Genomic DNA, 23,987 nt, shown 5'->3' with positions numbered 1-23,987 from the left:
GGATACGCACGAGGTTCCCTGATGGCTGTCCAGCATCCACAGGCAGAGGTCCAAGCAGTCCTCTTCAGCGCCCTCACCGCGTCACTCCACACGCTGCCAAGGCTTTCACGCACGGCTAACCCCAAACCTCGGGATGCAAGCGATTGACCGGCATCAGTACTCGCGCCGCCATATCGAAAAGCATGTGGACGCCTCGCAGTGCACAAAGCCCGTGCCAGGTATTCGCTGCATGCTAGGGTTAATTTTAGACGGCCGTGTCTTCTGCTCGGCGCTTCTAGGGGCTCCGTCAGCTGTTGTGGTTGTTGGCTCCCATACAGTCACCAAGTTTCCAGTAAACAGCATGACCAGAGAAAAAAAAAGATTGTGGCCGAAAGACAAAAAGTGTCTGTTTCTTTGACATATTGGCAGTTGGACAAACAGATGCACTCACACAAAGAGACAAAGAACATTTTCCGCAATTTATTTTCTACTCCAGAGTGATGGAATATAGTTAGACATGGGTATGAACTGTTGGGTCAGAGAATACATTCGGTTAATTATGTATTATGACAATGGTGGGATGTTCATGGAAACGATCGCTTTACTCTGTTCGACCGATTGCGTATATAAAGAAGATTGCATACCTGCGCGCTCACCTAGCGCAGGTACCCGTGTTTTAACTACACGCTTGAAAGACATTCCCAGTACTAACATTTGTCTTGGGATTCACACGCTCCTCCCCCGCAGAGCCGAGCCGTCCAATCGTCAAGCGTGTAGTATTCGGACCCCCTTCCTGCATGGGCTGCGGAGTTAAACTTGCGCTGGACCGGAGAATCAAGATCTTATCCACTTCACACAGCGGCCAGATACCTGATCGCGCTTGGATGGCGGGGTGAAACCCGATCGTCTGATGTGCTGCCCGAAACCCAGAGGAGTGACTTACCAGGACACGTTAAAAATGTCTTCTTCCTCAAGTGAGGTCATTAGCGCCGATGAGATCAAGAGGGAGAACTCAAGGACGCTGGAGAACCGGGGGAGTGTCAAGCTGTCAGTGCTGGACCCTGCGGAGTTGTCTATGGAGAATGCAACTTCAGTCGCAGCTGTCGATGCGGTCCGCGCCGAACTTCTGGACTGCGCACCGGCCTCCCTGGCCTTCTCCCCGGAGCAAGTGGCGTGCGTGTGCGAGGCATTGCTGCAGGGGGGGAACGTGGAGCGCCTGGCCAGGTTCCTCTGGTCACTGCCGCAGAGTGACCTCCTGCGCGGCAACGAAAGCATCCTGAAAGCGCAGGCGATCGTCGCTTTTCACCAAGCCCGCTACCAGGAGCTTTACTGCATTCTGGAGAACCACAACTTCAGCCCGGCTAACCACTCTTCTCTCCAGGACATGTGGTACAAGGCGCGCTACACCGAGGCAGAAAAGGCACGGGGCAGACCGCTGGGAGCCGTGGACAAGTACCGCCTGCGCAGAAAATACCCTCTACCACGGACTATCTGGGACGGAGAGGAGACCGTGTATTGTTTCAAAGAGCGGTCCAGGAATGCGCTCAAGGACATGTATAAGCGGAACCGGTACCCCTCTCCGGCAGAGAAAAGGAACCTCGCGAAAATCACAGGACTTTCTTTGACACAGGTCAGCAACTGGTTCAAAAACAGAAGACAGAGGGACAGGAATCCATCGGAAGCGCAGTCAAAAAGGTGAGAAAAATAAAAAACGAGATGTGTTTGTAAATGTAAATGCACACTTGCTTCAACTTTCCGATTAGGAGTGGGGGGAAAAGTGTACCTGGGGAGATTGTAGTTTTGCATCTCTTATCTACGCTGTTTAAAAGCGTTGTTTTCATTAGACTGATAACGTGTTGTGCAGGAATGCGTATGTATTTAACGGCGGGAGTGGGCTCGCTGAATGGGGGCACGCTTTCTCAATGTTTTGAAATACGAAGCTTTGGCCGTTTAAACGAGGTGTCGTTTTTAAGAATGGCGGAGCGCATGCCATCCTCAAGGGCAAACAAACAGTAATCCTCCAGGAAACGTGGGTCTTCTTCTTATATCGATAAACTTTTCTAAAAGGACATGGGGCAGTATTATTTTTAACGCTTCTCAACAAACAAACAGTATTGTTTAAAAAGACATTTGCTTTCAAGCATGCGATAATCAACAGTGAGTTTACCTTGGTGATCAGTCATTTAATTAAAGTACCTATTGTTTATGTTTGCTTGTGGATTTAAAGCCCATTGTCTCCACCCTGATAATTAATCAGTCGAGGAGATCTCCTGGCGTGGACAAAGAGGCCTTCACAGCTTCGGGCATTCTGAGACGGATAAGATGCTGATATATGTTTGTAAAGTAGCTACGCACGCAAGCCCTGTGCACCTGGCTGCAATGACTTATTGACACTTAAACGACTTGCAACAAAAATAACTCCTTCCTCAACCCACCCACAAATCCCAATGTCATAGGCTGCTTTTATCATAAATAATAAATCCAAAGTCTCGTAAATAAGGGAGGTCAAACTTTTTCCGTCTGCGTCAGCGGTGAGAAGTTGCAGTGATGTTACGACTTATGTAGCGTATATAGGCCTACTGTCACTTAGCCAAAAATATTTCTGGCTAACTGAATTCACTCCATACGTGCCCTCTATGGATGAAAAAAAGTCTCGCGGTCTGTCGTGTCAGTACAATCCTTTGTGTGGCTTGGCCGTTCACATCCACAGCTGTCCCAGTCAGTAAGGAGACTCACAGAGCCGCCAAGCGCTCTGGGCGTTTTTTATCTGACCCTAAAGCAAGACACTTTTAGAAGTTATGTCCAAACATGTCCTTAATGTTTCAATATTTTGATGGCTCATATTTTTTGAGAGAACGGCGTTATTTATAACATAAAGCTGTTTTTTAAATTCTGTTAAATATTAATTTGTGCGTTATTAGTGCGTTATTACATCTCTCGATGGGTCTTAAGAAAGATACCACAGTGTATCAGACAGAGATAATTAGTTGGGATGCACATCTATTATTTAGGGAAATTTAAGCCTCTATCAGGAGAGAATAGGTCTATTAGAAGCAAGGACACCACAATAAGCATGGCTTTCTAGACTTATGTCAGCCTTGGCCTGCTTCTAGTTTGCTTCACATTTAAGTTTAATGGCAGGAGTGTAAACTGAAACACAGAAAAACCATGTAATATGTGAAGTGGTAGAAATAGTCAAAAAATAATAATTCATTGTTTTTCACTAATTAAGAATGAAAAAGTGGAATCCTCGAGGGACACATGAAATGAATGAATTAATTTTAATTTGTGCAAAATTTGCAGACACCCTGTTCAATAACATTTACAGCACCCATAAATGTCCAAGGAGTACACTTACTTAGTGTGTAAATTGTATGCATGTTTTCTAGCTGGACTGTCAGTGGACTGTTTCTCTGACCTTAACAAACACCCCAATCAGCTAGGGCAGCATTTTGTAGCTGAACCCACTGAACACTTGGCATGCAACAATTTACCTTTTTTCCCCTACAGAATTACATTAATTAAGCAATTAAATGCTAATTGAAAGCATTTTTCCTAAAATGTCCTCTTATGACTTTCAGTGAATCCGATGGAAATCACAGCACGGAGGACGAGTCCAGTAAGGGGCAGGAGGACCTGTCCCCCCGTCCCCTGTCCAGTGGATCTGCAGGCTCAGTTGCCCACGGGGCTAGCCCCGCCCTTGTATACGCCGATGGTGCCCCCACCGTCATCCAGCAAATCGGAGACGTCAAAATGTCTCCTCTTCCAGCAGGGATGGGTTTCAATGGTGACCTGGCAAGCGTCAACTCCCACTATCTCAACGGTGCCCCCTACGTCCAGTCACACGGCAGCGCCGGCCTCCTGAATGGACTCGGAGCCACGGGGGGCCACTTCTTGGCTTTTGAGCCCCAGAGGGTCTCCCACGGCCAGGAGAGACTTCTGGGGGGCTCCCCCATTTCCTACACTTCTTACTCCATGGGTGCTGCAGAAACCACGGTTGGGAAGTTGGAGGTCATGCAGTCTCTGGTCACCCACTCAGAAGATGGAGCGGTACCCTCCGTGGTCACCTTTGCCACCACCCCGTGCTCATCCTCCTCCACTTCGGGGGCTCCTCATTTAAGCAGCTACAGCATGGCCAATCTCCCTGGGGTTGAGAACAGTCTCAGCCTCCCTCCCTTACTGCTACCCTCATCTTCCACAGTTCCCTCGCATGGTAGGAGAAGTGTTGTTTTTCCTGTCTAAGCATGACTAACTACAGCACGTGAACATTAGCCAAAAAGCCACACTCGAGGAACCAGTATAAATATGAAGCTATCCCCACTTATTCCAGTTAATCAGCCTGTAGGAGCATTTGGTAGAACAAAGTTAGGATTGGAACCAAACCTTTGTGAGCAGTAAATCTCTAGGGCTAGGGTTAGGTGCGGGTGATAAACAGCATCACTTCAGCAGTGGAAGCATTGGTAGAAAAGATCAATTTAGACATTAAAGACATTAAACCTCTTTGCTACTCCCTCCTACACACAGCAGTCGGGACACACCTCTCCATATCCTCGCTAATTGTATAACCACTTTGGAGTAAAGCGCAGCAGACTATTCTACGACTCCTGCTGTTCCAGAAGCAGCTATCATACTTTGTTCTGTCCAGATGCCAGAGGTTCAAGGTTTAGTAGGGCAAGATTGTGGCTCGGGAACTGGAGGGGTGCACTGTGGGTAAAATAATGGGAGGGGATGGGAGCAGGTCAGGCTTGCGATGACTTCAGGATTGTACCAAATGAAAGGCTTCAATGACATTATCCCCACCTCCTCTCCATGGCCCTAACCACGCACTAATGGTTCTTTCCATGAATATTTTATAACCACATCAATAAGAGCGAGGCTGGCTGGGTGCTCCTGCTCTCTCCATACAAACCTCGTCTTTTTCATCCTTTAATATGCAGTTTACGAGCCACATTAAAACAAACCTACCCCTGGCTGAACTTTTGATTTAGAAGCAAAACAGTTGAGCCCAAACAGTCAATCAAAAAAAAAAAAAAAAAAACAGAAAGAAAAAAAGAGAGAGAGACGATATTAAAAATGTTTAGCCAAAACCTACTTTCCCTCTGGCCATAATTTTAAAGGCAACTCAATAAAATATGTATTCATAAAACCCACTGGGTTTGATGTCCAATGTTGCAGAAATACAATGAAACATTTTTTTTTCCATTTAGTGGTGTCTGTGAGTTAAAGGCTCATATTCAGACCACATATTCTGTTATAGCATAGTAAAGAGACACACTTATATAAATTATAATTCACTGTGCAAAAATATGCATACGTTAGAATACTTTAACCTCATCTGCATTGGTGGCGTAAGGAGTTGGTGCTGTACTGGCTTTAACATTCAAATGTAAGAGAAGTTCCATGATCCGAGCCCCATGTGATACCAATTCCAACAAATATTGGCTAAAGCTCTACGGGAAGCTTGTAGAAAAATGTGGTTCTACCTCCAGTAAGTGAGTGTGAGGGCCACGGGGGTGGGGCGGCCTGATTATTTATCAGATATTTCAGCAGGCCTAATGGAAGGAATGGGTCTGGCACAAGACCAAGGCTATCGTTCTGAGAGCTATGTGCCAAGAGCCACATTCTAGAATTACAAGGAAATCACAGTGAATGTGACCACGATTAGAAAATGAAAAAGGTGTTTCATTTTATATTTCGCAAAATGTACTTGCAAAAGAGGGAAGTAGTGACAAAGAGGGGAAGAAATGGAGAAAGAGAGAAATGTAAACATAAAATGAATAATGGTGATGTACTTTAGACATGTAGAAAATCTAGAAATGCGCAACATAGGAGAGTGTGTCCCTTCTTGACCCCTCTTTCTACTTCCTTCACTGGTCTAGGAGTTATGAGCTGTGAGGAGAAGGTCAGTGCTGGCACTAAGGCCATGCCAGGAAGTTTACGGGGTTAGCCTGTGGCCAGACAGGGTGGGGTGGCCAGCTTCATCTCACCCACTTTTGTCTCCGTTCACGTCTCTTCCCCAGGAGACTCTTCTCCTCTGGACGGTGTTGTCAGTGACTCCTCCCAGAACTCTCAGCCCTTGCTGTACGCCCTCAACCAGGCCGTTAAGCAGGAGCCCCTGGACATTGGTGTGGGCTACACATATCCTCCCAGTATGCCCCTGGACCAAACCGGCAACCTGGGCTACACCGCCTCCCTCTTCCTCTCCTCAAGCCTTGGCCACTCTGCCGATGGTGGAGGCCCCCTCGCCCCCACTGCCACGGCTGCCGTCACCTCGGTCCTCTCCAGCACGGAGGGCCACTCCACCCTGACTCATGCCGCCCGCAGCCTCCAGGAGGGCGGGGGAGCTCTACCCTCAGACTACCGGGCCCAAGAGGCCCAGCTGCCCCTGTCCGACCAGCTGGAGGCCCCGGCGAGGCCGGTTGAAGGGCCGCTGTGTGGAGATATGGAGATGGAGGGCAAAGAGCTGGCGAAACTGCAGACTGTGCAGATGGACGAGGACGACAGTGACCTCTGACCCTGGTGATCACATCACCTGCAGTGAAGCTCCGTATTTCATGAGTGCTTGGTTGGTTTTCTTGAATCTCATTGCGGCCTATTCATGAGGTCTCTTATGCACATGTCAATCCCGAACTCTAATATTTTCTTGTTTCTGTAATAATGTATGCAAGATGTGTGTAAACAGGGGGGAACTCAATGAGCAGTGCCTTCTTCTTCTCCCCACAAACGTAGCTGAGTTAATCTGTCTCTCATTCGGACGGCTGCAGAATGTACTTGTTGATGCACTGACCTTAAAAGAAGATTGTGTCTCAGCACTGTCCTCTCTCTCCTCTGTCTCACAGTAAGGGACTCTTGTCAGGAGGCAGAGAGAGAGAGAGCAATGGCATGAAAGAGAAAGAGACAATAAGCACACTATACAATGACAGATGTGTTTTAGAAGTCTTGCAAACATCTCTGCACAATCACCACAGCTTTGTACTCTATTCTATTTTCCTCTCCGATATTTTATGAAAGCACAGATGTTTAATTTTTTGTTGTCGTTTGGTCTTTTGTATTTAATTTTTTGAGTGTGAAATACTAATGTGGACAACAATGTTTTGTTATGTTTTGTTTTTTTCCCCGTTCAGCAATTACTTTTTGATTGAAACACACATGGCAACCTTGTGTCCTTCTTGAAATGCAAATACTGTATTCTAGGGTCTTTGGCTCCTGGTCTCATGGGCCTTCCGTGAAGAAATGAAATCATGATGCAGAGGAAAGTTCTAAAGAAAATACGTGTTAGGCAAATATACTTAATTTTCCCTTTTGAGTTTTGCTTTTTTATTGAAAAAAAAAAACTTAATTACATGGAGAGATCATGCAGTGATGATAAATATAAAATCTTAAAGTATAACTTATGGACACAACTAGCAAACAGAAATTTATAAGGTTTTAAACATCAGCCTTGCATTTAGAAATGAAACTTATTTTTCTAAACCCTTCACCTAATTAAATCTTTATATTTATATATGCATAATACATGGTGAATGGGTTTTCTGTCTGTGACACCAGTTTTTCACATTATAGTCTTGACCCTGACAACTCAGTTATGACAAATGAATATCTGAAAAGTAATGACATCATCTCACATTAATCAGACCTTACTGTGAGTAATAGGTAAGTTGGTTCTGTATTTTAAACGAGGTGTGACGTCAGTACTGTGGATATCCAAGACTCTCCATTTAACAAAATTAGGCTACGACCTGGGCCTCCAGGACAGCTGGCTGTGATCCTCAGACATTACTAATGCATGAATGTATGCATATGCAGCATGATGGAGATCAAGCTCATGTTCTCACTACAGGGCACTCTGTGATCGTTCGCCAATGCCTGGCAGCTGCGCATCCCACTTCACTCTTCAAATGTAATATGGTACCTGTCACGGCCCGAAGTGGAGGTCACCCAAAAAGGCAGAGTGGACGTGAAGAAGCACACACCCTTATTGGATTTCCCAGATGCTCCTGCACATGACTGAACAGGAACAGGCATTTGGCTCCGAGCTTGAGCTAAGACACTGCTTGTTATTTGGTAGTTTATAAAATGGTGCAAAATGTGAATGATGCATTGCACCTCAAGATAAAAATCTCAGATACCATCATGCAGAAACATCTTTACAAGCTGTACGGAGCTATTTGTTCTACTGGTACATGCCCGTGTGTGTGCATGCAGTAGAACATTTCATCAGATGTGTTGACTCAGAAAGATCGAAGAACACCTTGGTCAAAGTTAGGTGCATGTCAAGGGTAGAATAGCTTCTGGGAAAGGAATAGATTTAAGTCTGTGCCCTATCGTGGGAACATTTCCTTCTTGTGACACCGGGCCATGTGAGTCTAAACTAATTGAATGGCGTCCAGGTAGGACTGACTCCCACACACAAAGGGAAAAAAAAACGCACAGGTAAAGAATCTATTGTTACCTCTGCAATGGTGACCCTGTCGCCTAGGGCAGGAGATTAGCTGATTGCTAGGTATCGAATGGCACCTCCTGGAATATTGGAGGGTAAGAAAGCACTTTTGTTTGGAGCTTTTGAGCTAAGAACCAGTGGCCACAAGCAAAGGGACATGTGTGCTTCGTGTACCCCTTTTCCCTTGGGCCGCCCGTGTGTCAGCCGGTGTGTGCAAGACAAGGGGATCTTGTTGCTCTCGCCCTATTGTTCCGACGCAGACGTCACCGCGTCTCCGTGTGCGGAGAATGGCCTGGCTTTTTGTGCAGCCTTATTGAGAGCTTATCATCTCCTAGGACATAAGTACAGCACAGAGGAGGAGAAAGAACCTTCACATCAGTCCTGTCTCCGATTTCACAATAAGAATGAGGTAAGGGGGAGATGGTTCCGAGGGCCGAGAGATGGAAGTTTGATGTCAAAAGTCTGCCCATTATCCCGCGGTTCAAAGATTCAGACGGCCGGAGGGATGTCATCAGCTCGCCCCCTTACGGACGCTCCCAAACGCAGTGGCAGGCACATAAATGCTGGCCATGGCAGGCCATAAAAAAGAGGGAACCCTGCAGAAGTGGGCTTATTAAAGAAGCTGACCCCTGACCTTTGCAGGCTCTTTCAAAGCGTGACATTTAGTGTGCCGCCACAGCCTGAGAGGCGCGGGTAACATGAGCCGGAGCCCGGCCTGCCCCAGCTCTACACACTGTGCTAATGTGAGGTCAGAGGCCAAATGGGTCTGCATGACTCACAGACCTACCACTTCTCTCACACACACACACACACACACACACACACACACACACACACACACACACACACACACACACACACACACACACAGGCCTAGGCACTAAAAGCACAGAGATGGTGAACCACATGTTCAGTGCCTGCCTATCATAACTGTGTGCACATGTGAGTGTAATAGATCATCACCAACACAGTAACAAACACAGGGCGAGTGTGTTTGGGGCTATTCAAATGATTTATCTGAATAAACCATTATGCGCCACAGAAATTCTGCATGTCAGCATATCAGTGGAAAGGTACTGTACCCAAGAGGGGACGATTGACAGTCTTTCTCTCTCTCTTTCACACACACACACACACACACACACACACACACACACACACACACACACACACACACACACACACACACGCATACACAAAATCCGTACAATATTCTGTCAATTCAGCACTCCACAAAATGTGAAGCATGCATGAAAATTTCAGATAAATAGAAAGCAATAGTGGAATTATGGAATGGCTTAATATGGACAACAAAAATTAAGTCCTCCAGGCCAACAGAGGTCAGTGTGGTACAGTTATGGAACATACAAATAATATAGGACATATTCATAAACAGAACCAAATATATTGTAAAAATAACTATTATTTTGCATATTTCAAGAGAGATTAATTAAAGATTCAGTGCTGCATTATATTAAAACTCTTTTTTTTTTTTTACAATCATTTTAATTTGCCTCCAGTCATTATGCCACAATTTGAACAGGACAGTCATGCATAAATTAACATGATAACGAAAGTAATGATACAACAACCCTGATATTGCATCCTCTTTAATTGCTAATAATTACTTATGTAATGTTTTTCCAAGTTGCACCCAATTAGGCAACATAACCTTATTTGTTGTGCAAACGTTGTGGTTAGTGTTTACTAACAGTGGAGTTGGCAGTGGACTACGTATTAATTACTTTCAATCCGCTTGTGTCAAAATGATGGCATATTTATTCATGTAAATTAGGTAGACAGCAAAATAATAGGATGATACTAGCTATTGCTGTTAAAAAATAAATAACATCCGTTTGATAGGCTATATGTCTAATAAAATTAGCCATACCTATGTTTATTTATCAAACGATAGATTAGCCTTTTGTATACATAACCTTATCAAAGGGCATAGAATGTGGAAAAAGACTAAAGTAGTAAATAAATGTGATTATTTACATCGAAAATGCGAATACACAAGTGGCCTATAAAAGCATGTAAAAAATCTTGATCACGTAGCGCTGCAGTGTGTTATTTTTGAGTAATTTGTCTGTGACAAGCAGAACGGCGGTGATATTCTAATTCGCAAAAGTAGATTAAATAATTGCTGCAAATATTCATTTGTGCAAGCTGAAATTGTCTAATATCGCGCAAAGTAATTACTTAGACGTAAATAATTAATTTCAGTGTAACTACTGTAGCCTAAGCCATTAATTAAAATTTTCACAAGCATCATCGAATTTCTTTTAACGAAGGTAGGCCTACAAGGTATAATGTAAAAGAACAAATAGAGAACAAATAATTAGCCTAACAATTCTCTTTAGATATGGGAGTATATTAGTCTATGTAGACTGGAACATCTCATGTTGCAACACATTTAGTTAAGCAGTTGTTTGTTGTGTTTTGGATGTTAGCCCGCGACCACGTGTCTCATCCGTGGGACTGTTATAAGAGCACACGAATAAGCGGCCATTGCCTACGCAGTTACTCAACTCTATGACATAAGGCGACCTTTGAAATAGGCCAATTCTATTAGCAATTTAAATCTTAATTTAAAAAATTAAATCTTTAATGACGCGATTAACTATGTATGGAGCTTACTAAAAATATAGCAGAATTTAAACGCAAAGTATAGCATAATAGCATAATGGCAAATAGCATACATGTATACATACATAGCCTACATATGTACATACAGACTATACACACACACACACACACACACACACACACACACACACACACACACAATCTCAGTGTGTTTTTATTAATAGTGCTTTATAGTGTGTCGACCATCGATATGTAGTATTGTGTCGTTACCGTTCCTGCCTTTGGGCCATAAAGATCCACATGTTGAAATGATCAGGGTCTGAGAACGGGCAGGTCCTTTAAAGGTCTAAGAATGAGGCGCGCCTCAGTGTGGTGAAGACATTACGACACACAGAGCCGTCAATCATAGGTCCCTGTGCTGTTCATTTGAAAAAACGTATTCTAGATGTCGTTAGAGCCATTAAAATCCCGTCCCGTATCGTACATGCCAAAGCATAGGCTTGTCTAAACGTCTACAGTTTTAATCATGATTTATAAGAATTATAAGAATATGATGTGTCTGAATTATTTTAAACATTATTGAAATTACTGAAGTATATTTGTATAAGTATATGACGTATGTTTGTGTGTGTGTGCCTAAAAATATTTTTGGTAAATCTGGCTTGATTCATCTTTTTTAAAGCCCTGACAAATCATTACACATTTTCTGACATTTTTCCACGCAGCACTCCACTAAGATTAATGACTGTGACACACACTATGGCTGTTACATTTATATACTTGTCTACATTTTTGTTGAAACTCGTGCTGAAGAAATTTAGTGTCACCGCGAGGCATAGAGTATTGAATTATTCTTCTGGACAGATGGATGCACCATCTTTCAAACCGTCTTCTGTTCGCCTCTCTGGAGACACTGGGCAAAGAAAGTTGTTTTCTCAGGTGTCTGGATTGGCAGCTAAAACTAATTAACTCCTTATTTCAAATTACTGTCCAAGGGGCTTCAATAAGACCAAAGTCATACGACAATCCAAATTTTAATGCAACATATAAGGCTATGGGCATCATGTAGCTCACGCCCCTGAGTGGGCTCTGTGGTTGTCTTGAAAATGGACGCCCCATCTCAAATTAAATTATAAAGAGGTGCTCCATTCCGGGCGAGTGATTGTGAGCTTTGCGTCGCCGTGGTGTCATATTGCAGATTTCGGTGTAGATAAAGAAATGCGATCTATTCCTTAAAACAGCGTCTGGGTAGCAAAGAGCTCGACGAACACAGAACTCATTTACTAATGCACCGGTTTTAGATTTCACTGTACAGGGAAAGGGGGAGAGAAAGAAAGCACAACAGGGGGTAAATACTTTTCCTATGTGCCAAAAGAAAACAAATTACTCAGTCGACATACATGCTATCCGCTTAGTTAAACTGCGCCTCTGGACGCTTTATCAAAATAATGTATTAAGAGTGGAACTGGGTGAGAAAGAAGCATAATTGAGTCCGAGATGTACAGGGCACTAAGTAATCGATGTACCTCTTTTCCTTTTTATTGATGTATGCAGTACAACTAAGCCTACATAAAAAATTAATTGCACATGTGTATTCAATTAAATGTAACGTTTTTATTTTATTTATCAATAGAAATTAGTAGATGGTGCATGTAACTTGTTTGCCTAATTTTGATGTAGTTGGGTGAGGACGGGACTCAGGCCGTCTGGGGTAGGCTGCTTCTTATCTCGTTACTGCACTTATCTCCTTAGCTTGATTGTTTTTTAAATGAACTCTAAGTATCCCATCACCACGTGTACACTGGGACCACACGCACGGCGCACTGCGTCTGCCTTGACAATGAACACCAGTCATGATTTAGCATAACCTATAGAGAAACCTGCGCGCCGATTAGCTGTTTACAGCAAACAGGAATGCATTTCTTGCTTTCATATCTAACAGCTATTTCTTAAAACTATTTTCCATGGACCTAATAGGTTTACTATATTCAGATTTGTTTCTTATCAAAACGTTAACGTGCCTAATACAAAAGAGACTGTTATATAACAATTAATCAATTACTTGATCAATTAATAATGGAACGGTTTAAAATTTGTTTAAGTTAAATGCAGGGTGCGTGAATGGACAAGTGTGCTTGAGATGGGATGAGAGTATGTGGAGTCATCAGAGACCCGCTGTAATTGATTAGTATCGAGGTACTCCGGTCCCTCAGGTAAAACAGGAGACGGGGGATCCAGTTTCAGACCACCACGTTCCCGGGGGAGGAAATGGGAGCGCGGCTCTCTCCGCACTGCTGCTGGGATAGGGCGGGTGGGGAGCCAATCAGCGAGCGCGCACTTCTCTTTTAGCGCCACACTACTGGATAGGGAGCAAACTGTCTCCAACAAACCTCCCAAACTTCATAGCACATGCGGTGGGCATCTCCAACGCGTTGGCTTGCCCAAAAGAACCTTTTTTTTTTCAAAAACACTTCTCCAGTCTCTGATTTAACACGCTCGACTTACATTTCCCATTCCGCTCTTTTCTGAATTTTCAAAAGAGAGCGGTTTGGCCATTAGGAGTACGCGCGCCATCCAGACGTCATGTCAATGTTGCCCTCTTTCGGGTTTACGCAGGAGCAAGTCGCGTGCGTGTGTGAGGTGCTGCAGCAAGGGGGGAACCTTGAGCGCCTGGGCCGCTTTCTGTGGTCCTTACCAGCCTGCGACCATCTCCACAAGAACGAGAGCGTCCTCAAGGCCAAAGCTGTGGTCGCTTTTCACCGCGGAAACTTCAGAGAGCTCTATAAGATCCTAGAGAGCCACCAGTTCTCCCCGCACAACCACCCCAAGCTTCAGCAGCTGTGGCTGAAGGCCCACTACATCGAGGCGGAGAAACTGAGGGGACGACCGCTGGGCGCCGTGGGGAAGTACCGGGTACGGAGGAAATTTCCTTTGCCGCGCACGATATGGGACGGAGAGGAGACGAGCTACTGTTTCAAGGAGAAGTCCCGAGGCGTTCTCCGCGAGTGGTACACACACAACCCGTATCCTTCTCCTCGGGAGAAACGGGAGCTGGCCGAGGCAACGGGGCTGACCACCACACAAGTGAGCAACTGGTTTAAAAACAGGCGACAGAGAGATCGCGCCGCCGAGGCAAAAGAAAGGTGGGCTACACTTCCGTATAATAACACAATTTAACTAACAGCTGATCAACACGATCAGGATTAATCGATTTCAGGGTCACGTTAAACTGTTAAAAACATTTATAGTTTGTGATCCACTTTGAAATTCTTGAGGAAAATTCTTCTGTGAGCTGTTTACATGTAGCATGTAACACGCACTAAAACCAATATTTTAGTTATAGACTTTGGGATAAACTATAGCACTCTTTTCCGATTATTGATTCTGAACTATTGATTAAACACCGGCAATATTTATTTGAGTGGGCTATTTTACTATTGCGTGGTATAGCCTCGATTCAGAACTGACAGACTTAATTCACTCCGCAATATGCAAGTAAAAGCAGATCTAGTTAGGGTTCAAACACGAAGTGCAGGAACCCTTATTATCATGTAGTTTTACTCCAGGTAATCTGCTATATTGTTGTCTGGAACTGTCCCAACTACACATTAAATGTCGCTCGGGGGAGATGTAAACAACCAGGCTACTTTTCTCTGATACTTTAAAGGTATAACATAACCAACTGAAAAAACTCAGAATTTCATTTGCAATTTGCAATGACAGTACAACTCTTTGACAGGTTCCAACTGATCGTTATATAGTAGAAAATGTCAAATTCAAATTTTGATAGGCGGGTAATTAACTTTGCTGTGCACTTGAGATTGCCTAGGTTGTTTAATGTTTTATCGGTTATATTTTCACCCCGCTTAAACAAGCCATGGATGAATTATAGCATTGATGTGTTCAAAATATCGGATAAAATTAGTATATATACACTGTAACTTTATATATACACAACACTATATATGTATACATGTAACAATATATCTACAACACACGTTTTGTGCTTTTCACAATCTTTCGCAGGGAGAACAGCGAGAACAACAATTCGGGCGCTAACAAACAGAATCAGCTGTCACCGCTGGACGGTGGGAAGTCCCTCATGTCCAGCTCGGAAGACGAGTTTTCGCCCCCGCAGAGCCCAGACCAGAACCCCGCGCTTCTGATGCAGGGCAACATGAACCACCCCGGCGCCTCCGCCTATCCCATGACCGGCCTCGGCGCCACACAGGCGGTACACGGCATGCAAGGACACCCACACCAGCTCCAGGATTCATTACTAGGACCTTTGACATCAAGTCTAGTGGACCTCGGTTCTTAAGACATTAAGGCTGAGATTTTATTTATTTTTTGTTCATTTTGTACGGAATAGTAGAAAGCGATCTGCCACTTTACTGTAGATATGAACCATGAACAGTATAAGGATAAACACAAAATCCGTAGTCTTTTTTCCTGGTAAGAGTTCACAGTAGGTTTTACCATGGTGGGCTAATAGCCACATGGACTGACATTTGCCAAGTCGTTAAACTGGACAAAGGACGAACCAAAAGCATTTATTAATAAACCCAATGCTCTTCATCAAACGTCCAGGACGCCTGTATTCCAGTATTTGATTCCAAAACTCCTGGTCTCTAAGACTTGCGTCATGGCTAAATATGAGAGGAATATTGCGAAAGTAATCTTGATGTGAATAGAGGGGAATTTTGAATAGCTAAAAATCTTACATGGGAATTTGGCCTGCTTTATCAGTATAAATATATCAGTATTCTAGTTTATCACTAGAAATAATGAACGTGCAAATAAGATGGGCTTAAATAAATCTGCCCCAAGCGGTAACGAAGCACCCACCACGAACATTTATTAGAGTTATAGGAAATGAACGGAATTTAAGGAAAACTCTTATTATTTTTTAAGAACTTCATTTGAAAAAAGATGTAGTCACTCAGGTGTCTTTGCATGGCCTGATCGATAAGATGATCGAATATATTTCTCGATTATTTAAAAATTTAGATTAATCCAACCACAAAACAAAAACAATAACGATGCTGCTATGTATATTATTATTGTTTTGTGTTAATATGTATACTACTATTATTATTGATAATAAACCAGCAATAACAAATATACATTCTTAAATAATAAAAAAATAATAATAGTAATAAAATAATAATAATAACAACAACATAATCCATTACGTTTTGTTATAATAATAATAACAACAACAACAATGCTTATTTCGAGCTGGTCTCACATAATGCCTTGGTAATAATTTGGATCAACAGTGTGCGGCGGGTTGTTGACTTTACTCAAGCCTCGGGAGCCACGTCGTGCTTTTGTGGTCGTGGTGCGTCGTTAGGTTCATAGTGGGGTGTTTGCTTTGCGCTCTCTCAGTGTTTGTTCTGGCGGTTCTGGGCCAAAGAGAAGACACCAGCTGCAGTAGGCTCGCGCCCACGTGGCTTCATTCATAAGTTTCTGTGGAAAAAAAGAATGTAAACATAAATTTAAGGTTCAACTGAGTTTTGGGCCTAGTTGTTTATTGTAGTGAGAATGATTTGTGATTCAGCCATACTACGTACAGAATGTACTCCATCAAAGTTCCCATGCTAATTAAATGGGACGTGGGCCTTCTCTGAACGATTGACATCAAGAATATAAATGATAAATGTCTATAAATAGACAAATCAAAATTAAAATTCACCATGAACCACCATGAAACACTTGTGAACAAATAGCAGTTCAGTGTCGAGCAATCTTCATATGGTCAAAAAGCCAAATGTTTGGTGGAATGTTTACCTGGTTAATTACTTTATACAGTACTACACAAAAGTGGCATTGTATGTTGATTTATAAATCCTTCCTCTAAACAACCGGTAGCCTGTACGCATACAAAGTGGATATGAAAATCCTATCCATCGGTTTGGCAAGGAAATGTCCGTGAACTCTGACATCAAAGCACACTTTCTTGAAGCAACGCGTTACTCCCGTTTCAATAGGATCGTCGGTTAACGTACTAATACTAAATGCTGGACTACCTAACTGGCAAAACGTGCGTGATGGGATATTGTTATCTGTTCCTCCGCCTGACGAAACGTGTCGGCACCGGAGCCTCCCAAACATCCCCACGCGCGCCTGTCAGCGTAATAGTTTTCAACAGAGAGCGCAGAGGATTTCCGGATTTCCGAGGGATAATCAGAACCAGGCTGTTGTTTGCACCGAAGGAGAACTAAGAAACGGCAGAGATCTGTGGTCGTGCTGACCGCACAGAAACCCTGTTAAATACTTTCCGCATGGAATGATCTCAAATACAAGAAATTGCAGAAAGGCGCATTGTGAGTAGCCTGTGCATATTTTCAGGACATGACCGGTGCACAGCCCTCTAACAAATACATGTCAATAATTACAACTAGTTTCCTAAACTTCCTACACTTGATTTAATATTCAGCAGGAACGTACCCTCATAGCATTGCTGAACTCACCCAGGTTTGTCAATAACGTAATTTATAATTTAGGCTAGTTTTGCCTAAATTAAGATAAGATATAATACAGTGTGCTCTGATTCAATGTATATATAATGTATTTGTCATATGGACAATAATAGTTTTGAGTTTGTGGCACAGTAACAATGATTTAATCTCAGACATTATTTATATTACTACCAAATGCCAATATCACCAGTTTATGGTTTATATTTATTTTTTAGGGGAAAAAGCAAAAATATAGACTTATTTGATATTGCTATTAGCTGTCACCAAAAAAGTCACCAAAGAATACAGAAAGCTGAACATATCAGTTAGCATGGCTTGTTCAAAATGCCAACGTAATACATGACATGAACTTTGAAAATAAGATTTTCCCGCTGGCATTTCTTCAGTTGAACCATTCTTTGGTTTTTGCCTGGAAAGCTAAAGGGCTTGGTACCAAAGGTTGGTGGTGTGCCAGGGCTGCTCTTAAAGGGGGTCAGGTTTCTGTTGTGGTGATGCCTCTCGGGGGCCAACTCTCTCCTGCACTACTAAATCAAGGTGAGCACACAAAGCTCAGCCCTGTGCTGCATGGGAAGAAGACAAATAGGGAGTTTCTTCTGTGGGAAGAAAAGGGTTCGGCTGTAATATGAGCAGTGCCCATGGGGCTGAGGTGGGGGTACAAGTGAGTACCATTCTCTCCACTCATAATGTGTGTGTGTGTGTGTGTGTGTAGGGTGCAGGGATAGAACAGGTGGGCTTCATACCACACCCCACCCCCACCTCCAACCTCACCTTCTTTAACCTGATCTCACATTGTCCCTTTGCCTCAAGGTTTGACAGAGGCATCAGGAGGTTCCGGGCAGGGAATAATATACATAGACTGACAACAGAATGAGAGCCAGGGAGAAAACTAGCTGTGGAACTGAAAAGTGTGTTTGTAAGAGTTATGGCCTTAAGTATCTGCACATACAAATGTGACAAATACGACACAACCCAGATGGCATTAAACAACACAGGCGTGAACAGTGACCAAAAGCTTACTGCATTAGCACATTTTTAGACTGACATAATTAGGCTTTTAAAAACATTGGGGATATAATGCTTTTGAAAAAAAATTAACCTTTGCTAGTCCTGTTTAGCAGCTGATTATTAGTTATTAGACTACTGGGAATAGGTTAGGCATTTTAAAAGGGGTGTGTTAAAGTAGTTTTCCACTTGAAGGTGCATGAAAGGGTTTGACCTTTGGGAGACATTAGAAATGCCAGACTGACTGCAGTGGATTTTAGTAACCCGATGGACTAACTATTAGTGCTTTGAGTTACACATTATGGACAAAAGAAATATGTCCTGAATGGATTACCAAAAATGATAAAGGAAGATATTTCTGATTCCACTAACAAATAATAGAATGTTGATCCCAATTAGGAGTTATGAACAATTCTGATTTGAGCAGAGTGCCTTGAAAGGGCCCTGACAAGAAATCAAGACAGATGAGTGAGAACAATATAGCGTATCATATCGGCTTACAGGACTAGTGACGGATGTTGTCATCACTGGGTCTGCACAGCTCAGCGTCTCTAATTCACAGCATTGGTCATTAGAACAACAAAAACAATGCTCTTATTGCAATGAAATGCTAATTTAGAGGAGCTGTAAAACAAACCATGTTACAACTTTACACACAGCTTTACACAAACAAAGCAGTTTGAAGCAAAATAACTTAGGTAAATAAATAAATCGTATTTTTATATCCACATGTAAACAGCCTCAGGTGTACACAGGCAAAACCCGCACAAAGGTGCTGGTCCAAGCCGCCACAGGTCGCCGTACACACCTGTTGCTCTACCACGTTGTCCACCATAATGACGGCTGTTTTCAAACGCTCAGTTCTGTGGTACATCACCCCAAAACGTGTCCGTAGGACATCATGCTCTGTGTCTGCAGCTCTGTATCCCTGCTGATGGTCAGTGGCAGAGCATCACGCCCTCCCCGTGCGCGGCCATCTTGGCCAACGGCGTGGGCCTGGAGAATGGTTCACCACGCCGCCGTGACGGGGGCTCGGGTTTCAAAGCGAGGCTGGACTGATGGACGAGCAGAGGCAGTTGTCCCGCAGGCCGGGAGCCTTCCATCAGCGAGCTTCGGAGGGTCCTGCAGATACACCCCTCTCCACCCACCACCCTCAGACCTCCACCCCCTCCGTCCGCCTGGCGTCGGCCCCTTGCTGGGCTCACGTGGCAGGTATGTGCGGGTGGTGTCCAAGGAGCAGCACAAGCGCTGAAGGGACTGGTACACTTACACATACGTTGTGCTGCCTGTACATACATGTGCGCACACCCACCCACACACACAAACACACATTCAAACACAAACACAATAAACTTTAATAAACTGTAGTACCTTACTTCCTTACTTTCTCAGTTAAGTGTTTTATATTCAAGGTTTACAATTAAATTTACAATTTAGGTTTACAATTAAATTTACAATTTAGGTTTACAATTAAATTTAATTTACTACATACAATGTGACATGTACATTTAACTTTTGATTTTAGTGATATACAATTTTAAGAAATTAATCATAAAATCAAAAATCTAACTGCTGTTAGCTTAAAGCAAATATCTAAAATACACGACATCCCTGGCACAGAGTAAACGTTTTAATATAACTAATGCATGCTACTGCCACAGAAAAGTGCTCTTAAATAAAAATAAATGAAAAAAATAAAATAATATTTTATAGGCTACCAGCGTTTCCCAACATTTTTGTAACTGCCCATATAAAGAGGAACAACCCCGCGGCGGCACACAATTAAGTTACCACAAAAGAATCATATCAAACACAATCAACATTGCCTACGGCTTCTTAATAATAATATAGTACACATACCTTCGGTGTGAAACCTGGGTTTAGGTGTAAGTTTTCTTAGCCAAAGGCTTATAAAATAGAAACCTTTCCCTAATTATCTCACCATCTCCAAAACGCACGTTAGCTGTTAGCTTGAGCATGGCCGCTTTAACGTGTTGGGACGCTGCAGTGCAGATTCCGCTGGTTTCATTTCCCAGTGTGAATGTCGTGGACACGTCTGTAGTCTGAAGGTACTTCAGCTGTTTCTCCTTCAGCCTCGCACCTCAAACAGGCCTCACGACTAAAGATTAGTGATTCAGACACTCTGTGTGGCTTTTTCGCTTTAACAAGTTTAGCAACTCGATAGCGAGCTTTCGAGAGCTCGTCCAGAGACTTTTTATTACTTTTTCATTTTAATTCGCTTGCTTCTCAGTTTGATCTGACCGCCGCACACAGCTGTTTGGGCCTTTAACAAGTGGGGGATGTTCCGCCAATATGGCGTTTACGTTTACTGGCCAACTCACGGTTCTGGTTTCTCCAGTGAAGCTGCACTCACATTTAATGTGTTCGTCACTGTACTGTCTAGTTCTGTATAGTTTTATTTTCTTTTCTACGAGGTAACTTTATTGGCATCAGAAAATGTGTCCATATCATTTCCCAAAGTGTAAAGCCATGACCCCTACGTTAACAAAGTGGCTAAAAAATAAGCGATAAAATGACTACGACAGTGTTGTCATGTGACAATTCATACGATTTGGGTGTCGATTTGAGCAGAATTCAGCAGTTGTCTCATTTCTAAGCATAGCTTCATAACATTTCCCAATACAGCCTATTTTAGTTTTACAAATAGGCTATTAAAAAAATAAATGTCTGGTGGAAACTGAAGAAAGGCCTGTTATTGTGGCACAACAATCCTGTCAGAGGCCGAATGTTACTTAAAAATTTAAGCCCGATAAACAATGAAAAACAATTGTTGCTTATAAAAGAAGAGAGACTGCATGGTTGTTGGACAAGAATTTTATATCAGTAGGAACAGCTGAAGTGTGCTTGTGTACACCTTAAGCCCAGATGTGTGTCTTTGTATTTGTGTTTATATTAGCTCTACTATTTGTCGGAATAGTGGTCAATGTACTGCAAAAACAATGCATTGAAGACTTAGTCTTACAAGGAATTGCTTTGTATCACTCAAAAAGGAACTGACATCCAAGAGCCATGTAATTTCTGCATTCATCACTGAAACTCCACCCTCCTCCTCAAAACACACACATCAAAATAAAATAGATTTTTTGTGTTCAGTGAACCATCTGATAAACCCAATTAACCACTAATTAGACTTAATTGGATTTCTACATTATACCTGTCAAACTGCCCATCCCAGTCTCCCATAAGCTACTGATGTACTGAGCTTCCATAGTGAAATCCCTGACTACAGGGATATAGCGATTAAGGTTAGGGAATTAACATTTAGGGTTCGGTAATTATATGTATACTGAGGTTAAACAGAAGGGTTTATGGTTTCCTCTATTGAAGAACTTTCACTGGAACGGGAGGTGTATTGCAACCCATTATACCAGTTCTGAAGGACACAGAATGAGACATCAGCAGTACTGAACTGAATGTTCTGAAAACTAAACTGGAAATCACTGATAGAGATAACTGGAAAGGTTCCTCATTATTTTACCGTCAAATATTATGCCATTCTCAGCACTAAATAGCCGAGTCTTTTACCATTACAGAGCGATAATAATAATTATAAGAATAATTATTATTATCATCTTAATTAAACAAAAATGTTTCATGACTATACTTACAAACCCTGGTCCTAGCACTACATTGTTCAGTTGTGGATGTGGACGGACAGGTTGAAGGGATTTCTGTAGGTGTGCAGACGCCTCGTCCTCTGCAGAGCTGAGGTGCCGACATGCGTGATTAAACCGAATGAGGAGGTCACTGTGGGAGGAGACGCCATTGGCCCTGCAGAGAGCTGCCGTGGCATCAGGACACACGGCCGCTGTGCATGAACTGCAACGCCTAACGTAACTAAAATGATCTTACTCTATAAGACTTCAGAATATGCGGCAGTGTTGAGAGATGTTTATACAATCTGCTCATATCTGCAAAATCTGCCTTTCTGTTTTTTTTTTTAACAGAGCTGAACATGAATATGTTATGCATTGTGTCAACAATCTGAACTGTATTATGTGGACATTACACTATGTGTGTGTGTGTGTGTGTGTGTGTGTGTGTGTGTGTGTTTGTTTGGGAAGAAGGAATCTTTATAGTTATAGGTGAATACCATCTTCCAGGGCTCAGCTATGAGAACATTACTTGTCTATTGATGAGTAAGGGAACAGGTAACCTGAGTCTCCCCACCCCACCCCCTCCCTCTGCCTCTGTCTCAGTGTAACGGGCACTGATGAAACTCTGGATGTTCCCTCAAACATTTCAGGAAATGAAAGTTTGAAACACGATCCTGCTGCGGCACCACCATCCCGCCCCGGTGCTCGCGCTGAAACAAAAGCAGTTCTCAGACCAGCTTACAGTCTTTTCACCTTGCAGATGACGGAGAGAAAAATGAAGGGTGAAACAATGAGAGAGAGACAGAGAGAGAGAGGGGGAGAGAAAAAGAGAGAGAGGGTACACATCTCAAAACAAGATGATTAAAACATGCTACCAGAGTAGGGGTAAACACAAGCAACGTCAACGTCCAGGCTACTCTCCCCATCCCCCGACACACACACACACACACACACACACACACACACACACACACACACACACACACACCTGCCCGCTTCTCCACATTTGTTGTTGTGTGTAGTCACTCAGGGCTCGACAGCCACACTCATGCTCCACTGGAGCACGTCAGGCTGACGGGAGGGAGAGACAGAGTGAGTGACAGCGCTGAAGCACACAGGATAAGGTTAGAGAAGTCCACACCTTTGATGTCCTTAGTTATAACAGGTCCAGGCAACTCTCCATAACCAAGGACAAATCTCCTTCCTCCCGGCATCACATTGTGATCTCATGCAGCTCGGGACTCTATGACTCACTATGCCAGTTTTGATGGGTATTATCTTGTCAGGTGAATCGCTGGCAGGCGTCCTTACAGGAGCTGACCCTGTGGGGTTTGGGGGGGGGGGGGGTAGGTGTACACCCATGAGCTCCGGACACCACACAGCACTAGAGGCCCAGGTGGAGAGGGCCCAGCTGTAGCCGCCTCCACCCGTCTAGCAACCGCCGCCCCTCCTCTGTGCTGGCCGGGCATCACGGGGATGGGTGGAGAGATTCAGCAGCTCGTCCTACTAGGCAGCGGGTTTAGTGCAAACTCTGACCAGGATCCGGGAACACTAGGAAAATACGTTTAGGGATCTGGGAAAACTTTCCGATGTGAAGCAGTAGGGATCCTTCGCAAAAAAAAAAAAAAAAATGAATGGAGATTCCTAGCAAGCAGAATACATATTTGTGAGGCGCACAAATGAGGCAGAACGAGGCACTGGAGTTGCTCACTTGCTTTGTTGTGCTGAAACACGTGGTGATCTAATTACTACACTTCGTTCTGATTCGCAGATTAGAACATATGATAAGGATCCTTAGGCTCTATTGTTGCAACAACTTGCAGCAACATAACTCCATAACCTGGAACTGAATGGCTTTTTTTTTCTTCTTCCTTG

General features: G+C 43.3%; 2 protein-coding genes and 1 long non-coding RNA gene across 4 annotated transcripts; 2 read left to right on the top strand and 1 right to left on the bottom strand.

Annotated features, from left to right (window-relative positions):
• Window positions 1-728: 728 nt before the first annotated feature.
• six4b (SIX homeobox 4b) lies at window positions 729-7,281 on the top strand. The gene is made up of 3 exons (XM_077016894.1): window positions 729-1,674; window positions 3,561-4,192; window positions 6,000-7,281. The coding sequence occupies exons 1-3, from the start codon at window positions 890-892 to the stop codon at window positions 6,491-6,493; spliced, it is 1,911 nt and encodes a 636-aa protein (XP_076873009.1). The 5' UTR covers window positions 729-889; the 3' UTR covers window positions 6,494-7,281.
• A 6,094-nt stretch (window positions 7,282-13,375) lies between these two features.
• On the top strand, window positions 13,376-15,600 carry six1b (SIX homeobox 1b). The gene is made up of 2 exons (XM_077016893.1): window positions 13,376-14,151; window positions 15,035-15,600. Exons 1-2 carry the CDS (start codon window positions 13,592-13,594, stop codon window positions 15,327-15,329), a joined length of 855 nt encoding a protein of 284 aa, XP_076873008.1. The 5' UTR covers window positions 13,376-13,591; the 3' UTR covers window positions 15,330-15,600.
• Window positions 15,601-16,231: 631 nt separating this feature from the next.
• LOC143522908 (uncharacterized) lies at window positions 16,232-20,807 on the bottom strand. Of its 2 annotated transcripts, XR_013133170.1 has the most exons (3): window positions 20,356-20,807; window positions 18,997-19,781; window positions 16,232-16,480 (listed from the first exon to the last, which is right to left on the bottom strand). It is a non-coding gene; the product is annotated as an uncharacterized LOC143522908 (long non-coding RNA). The 2 variants fall into 2 exon arrangements; XR_013133171.1 differs by lacking the exon at window positions 16,232-16,480 and having other exon boundaries at window positions 17,910-19,781.
• Between the last annotated feature and the right edge of the window lie 3,180 nt (window positions 20,808-23,987).

The sequence above is a fragment of the Brachyhypopomus gauderio genome, chromosome 9 (assembly GCF_052324685.1).
Source record: "Brachyhypopomus gauderio isolate BG-103 chromosome 9, BGAUD_0.2, whole genome shotgun sequence".
Lineage (NCBI taxonomy): Eukaryota > Metazoa > Chordata > Actinopteri > Gymnotiformes > Hypopomidae > Brachyhypopomus > Brachyhypopomus gauderio.
Note: the sequence above shows the minus strand (reverse complement) of the source record. Positions and strands in the feature narration are given on the sequence as shown.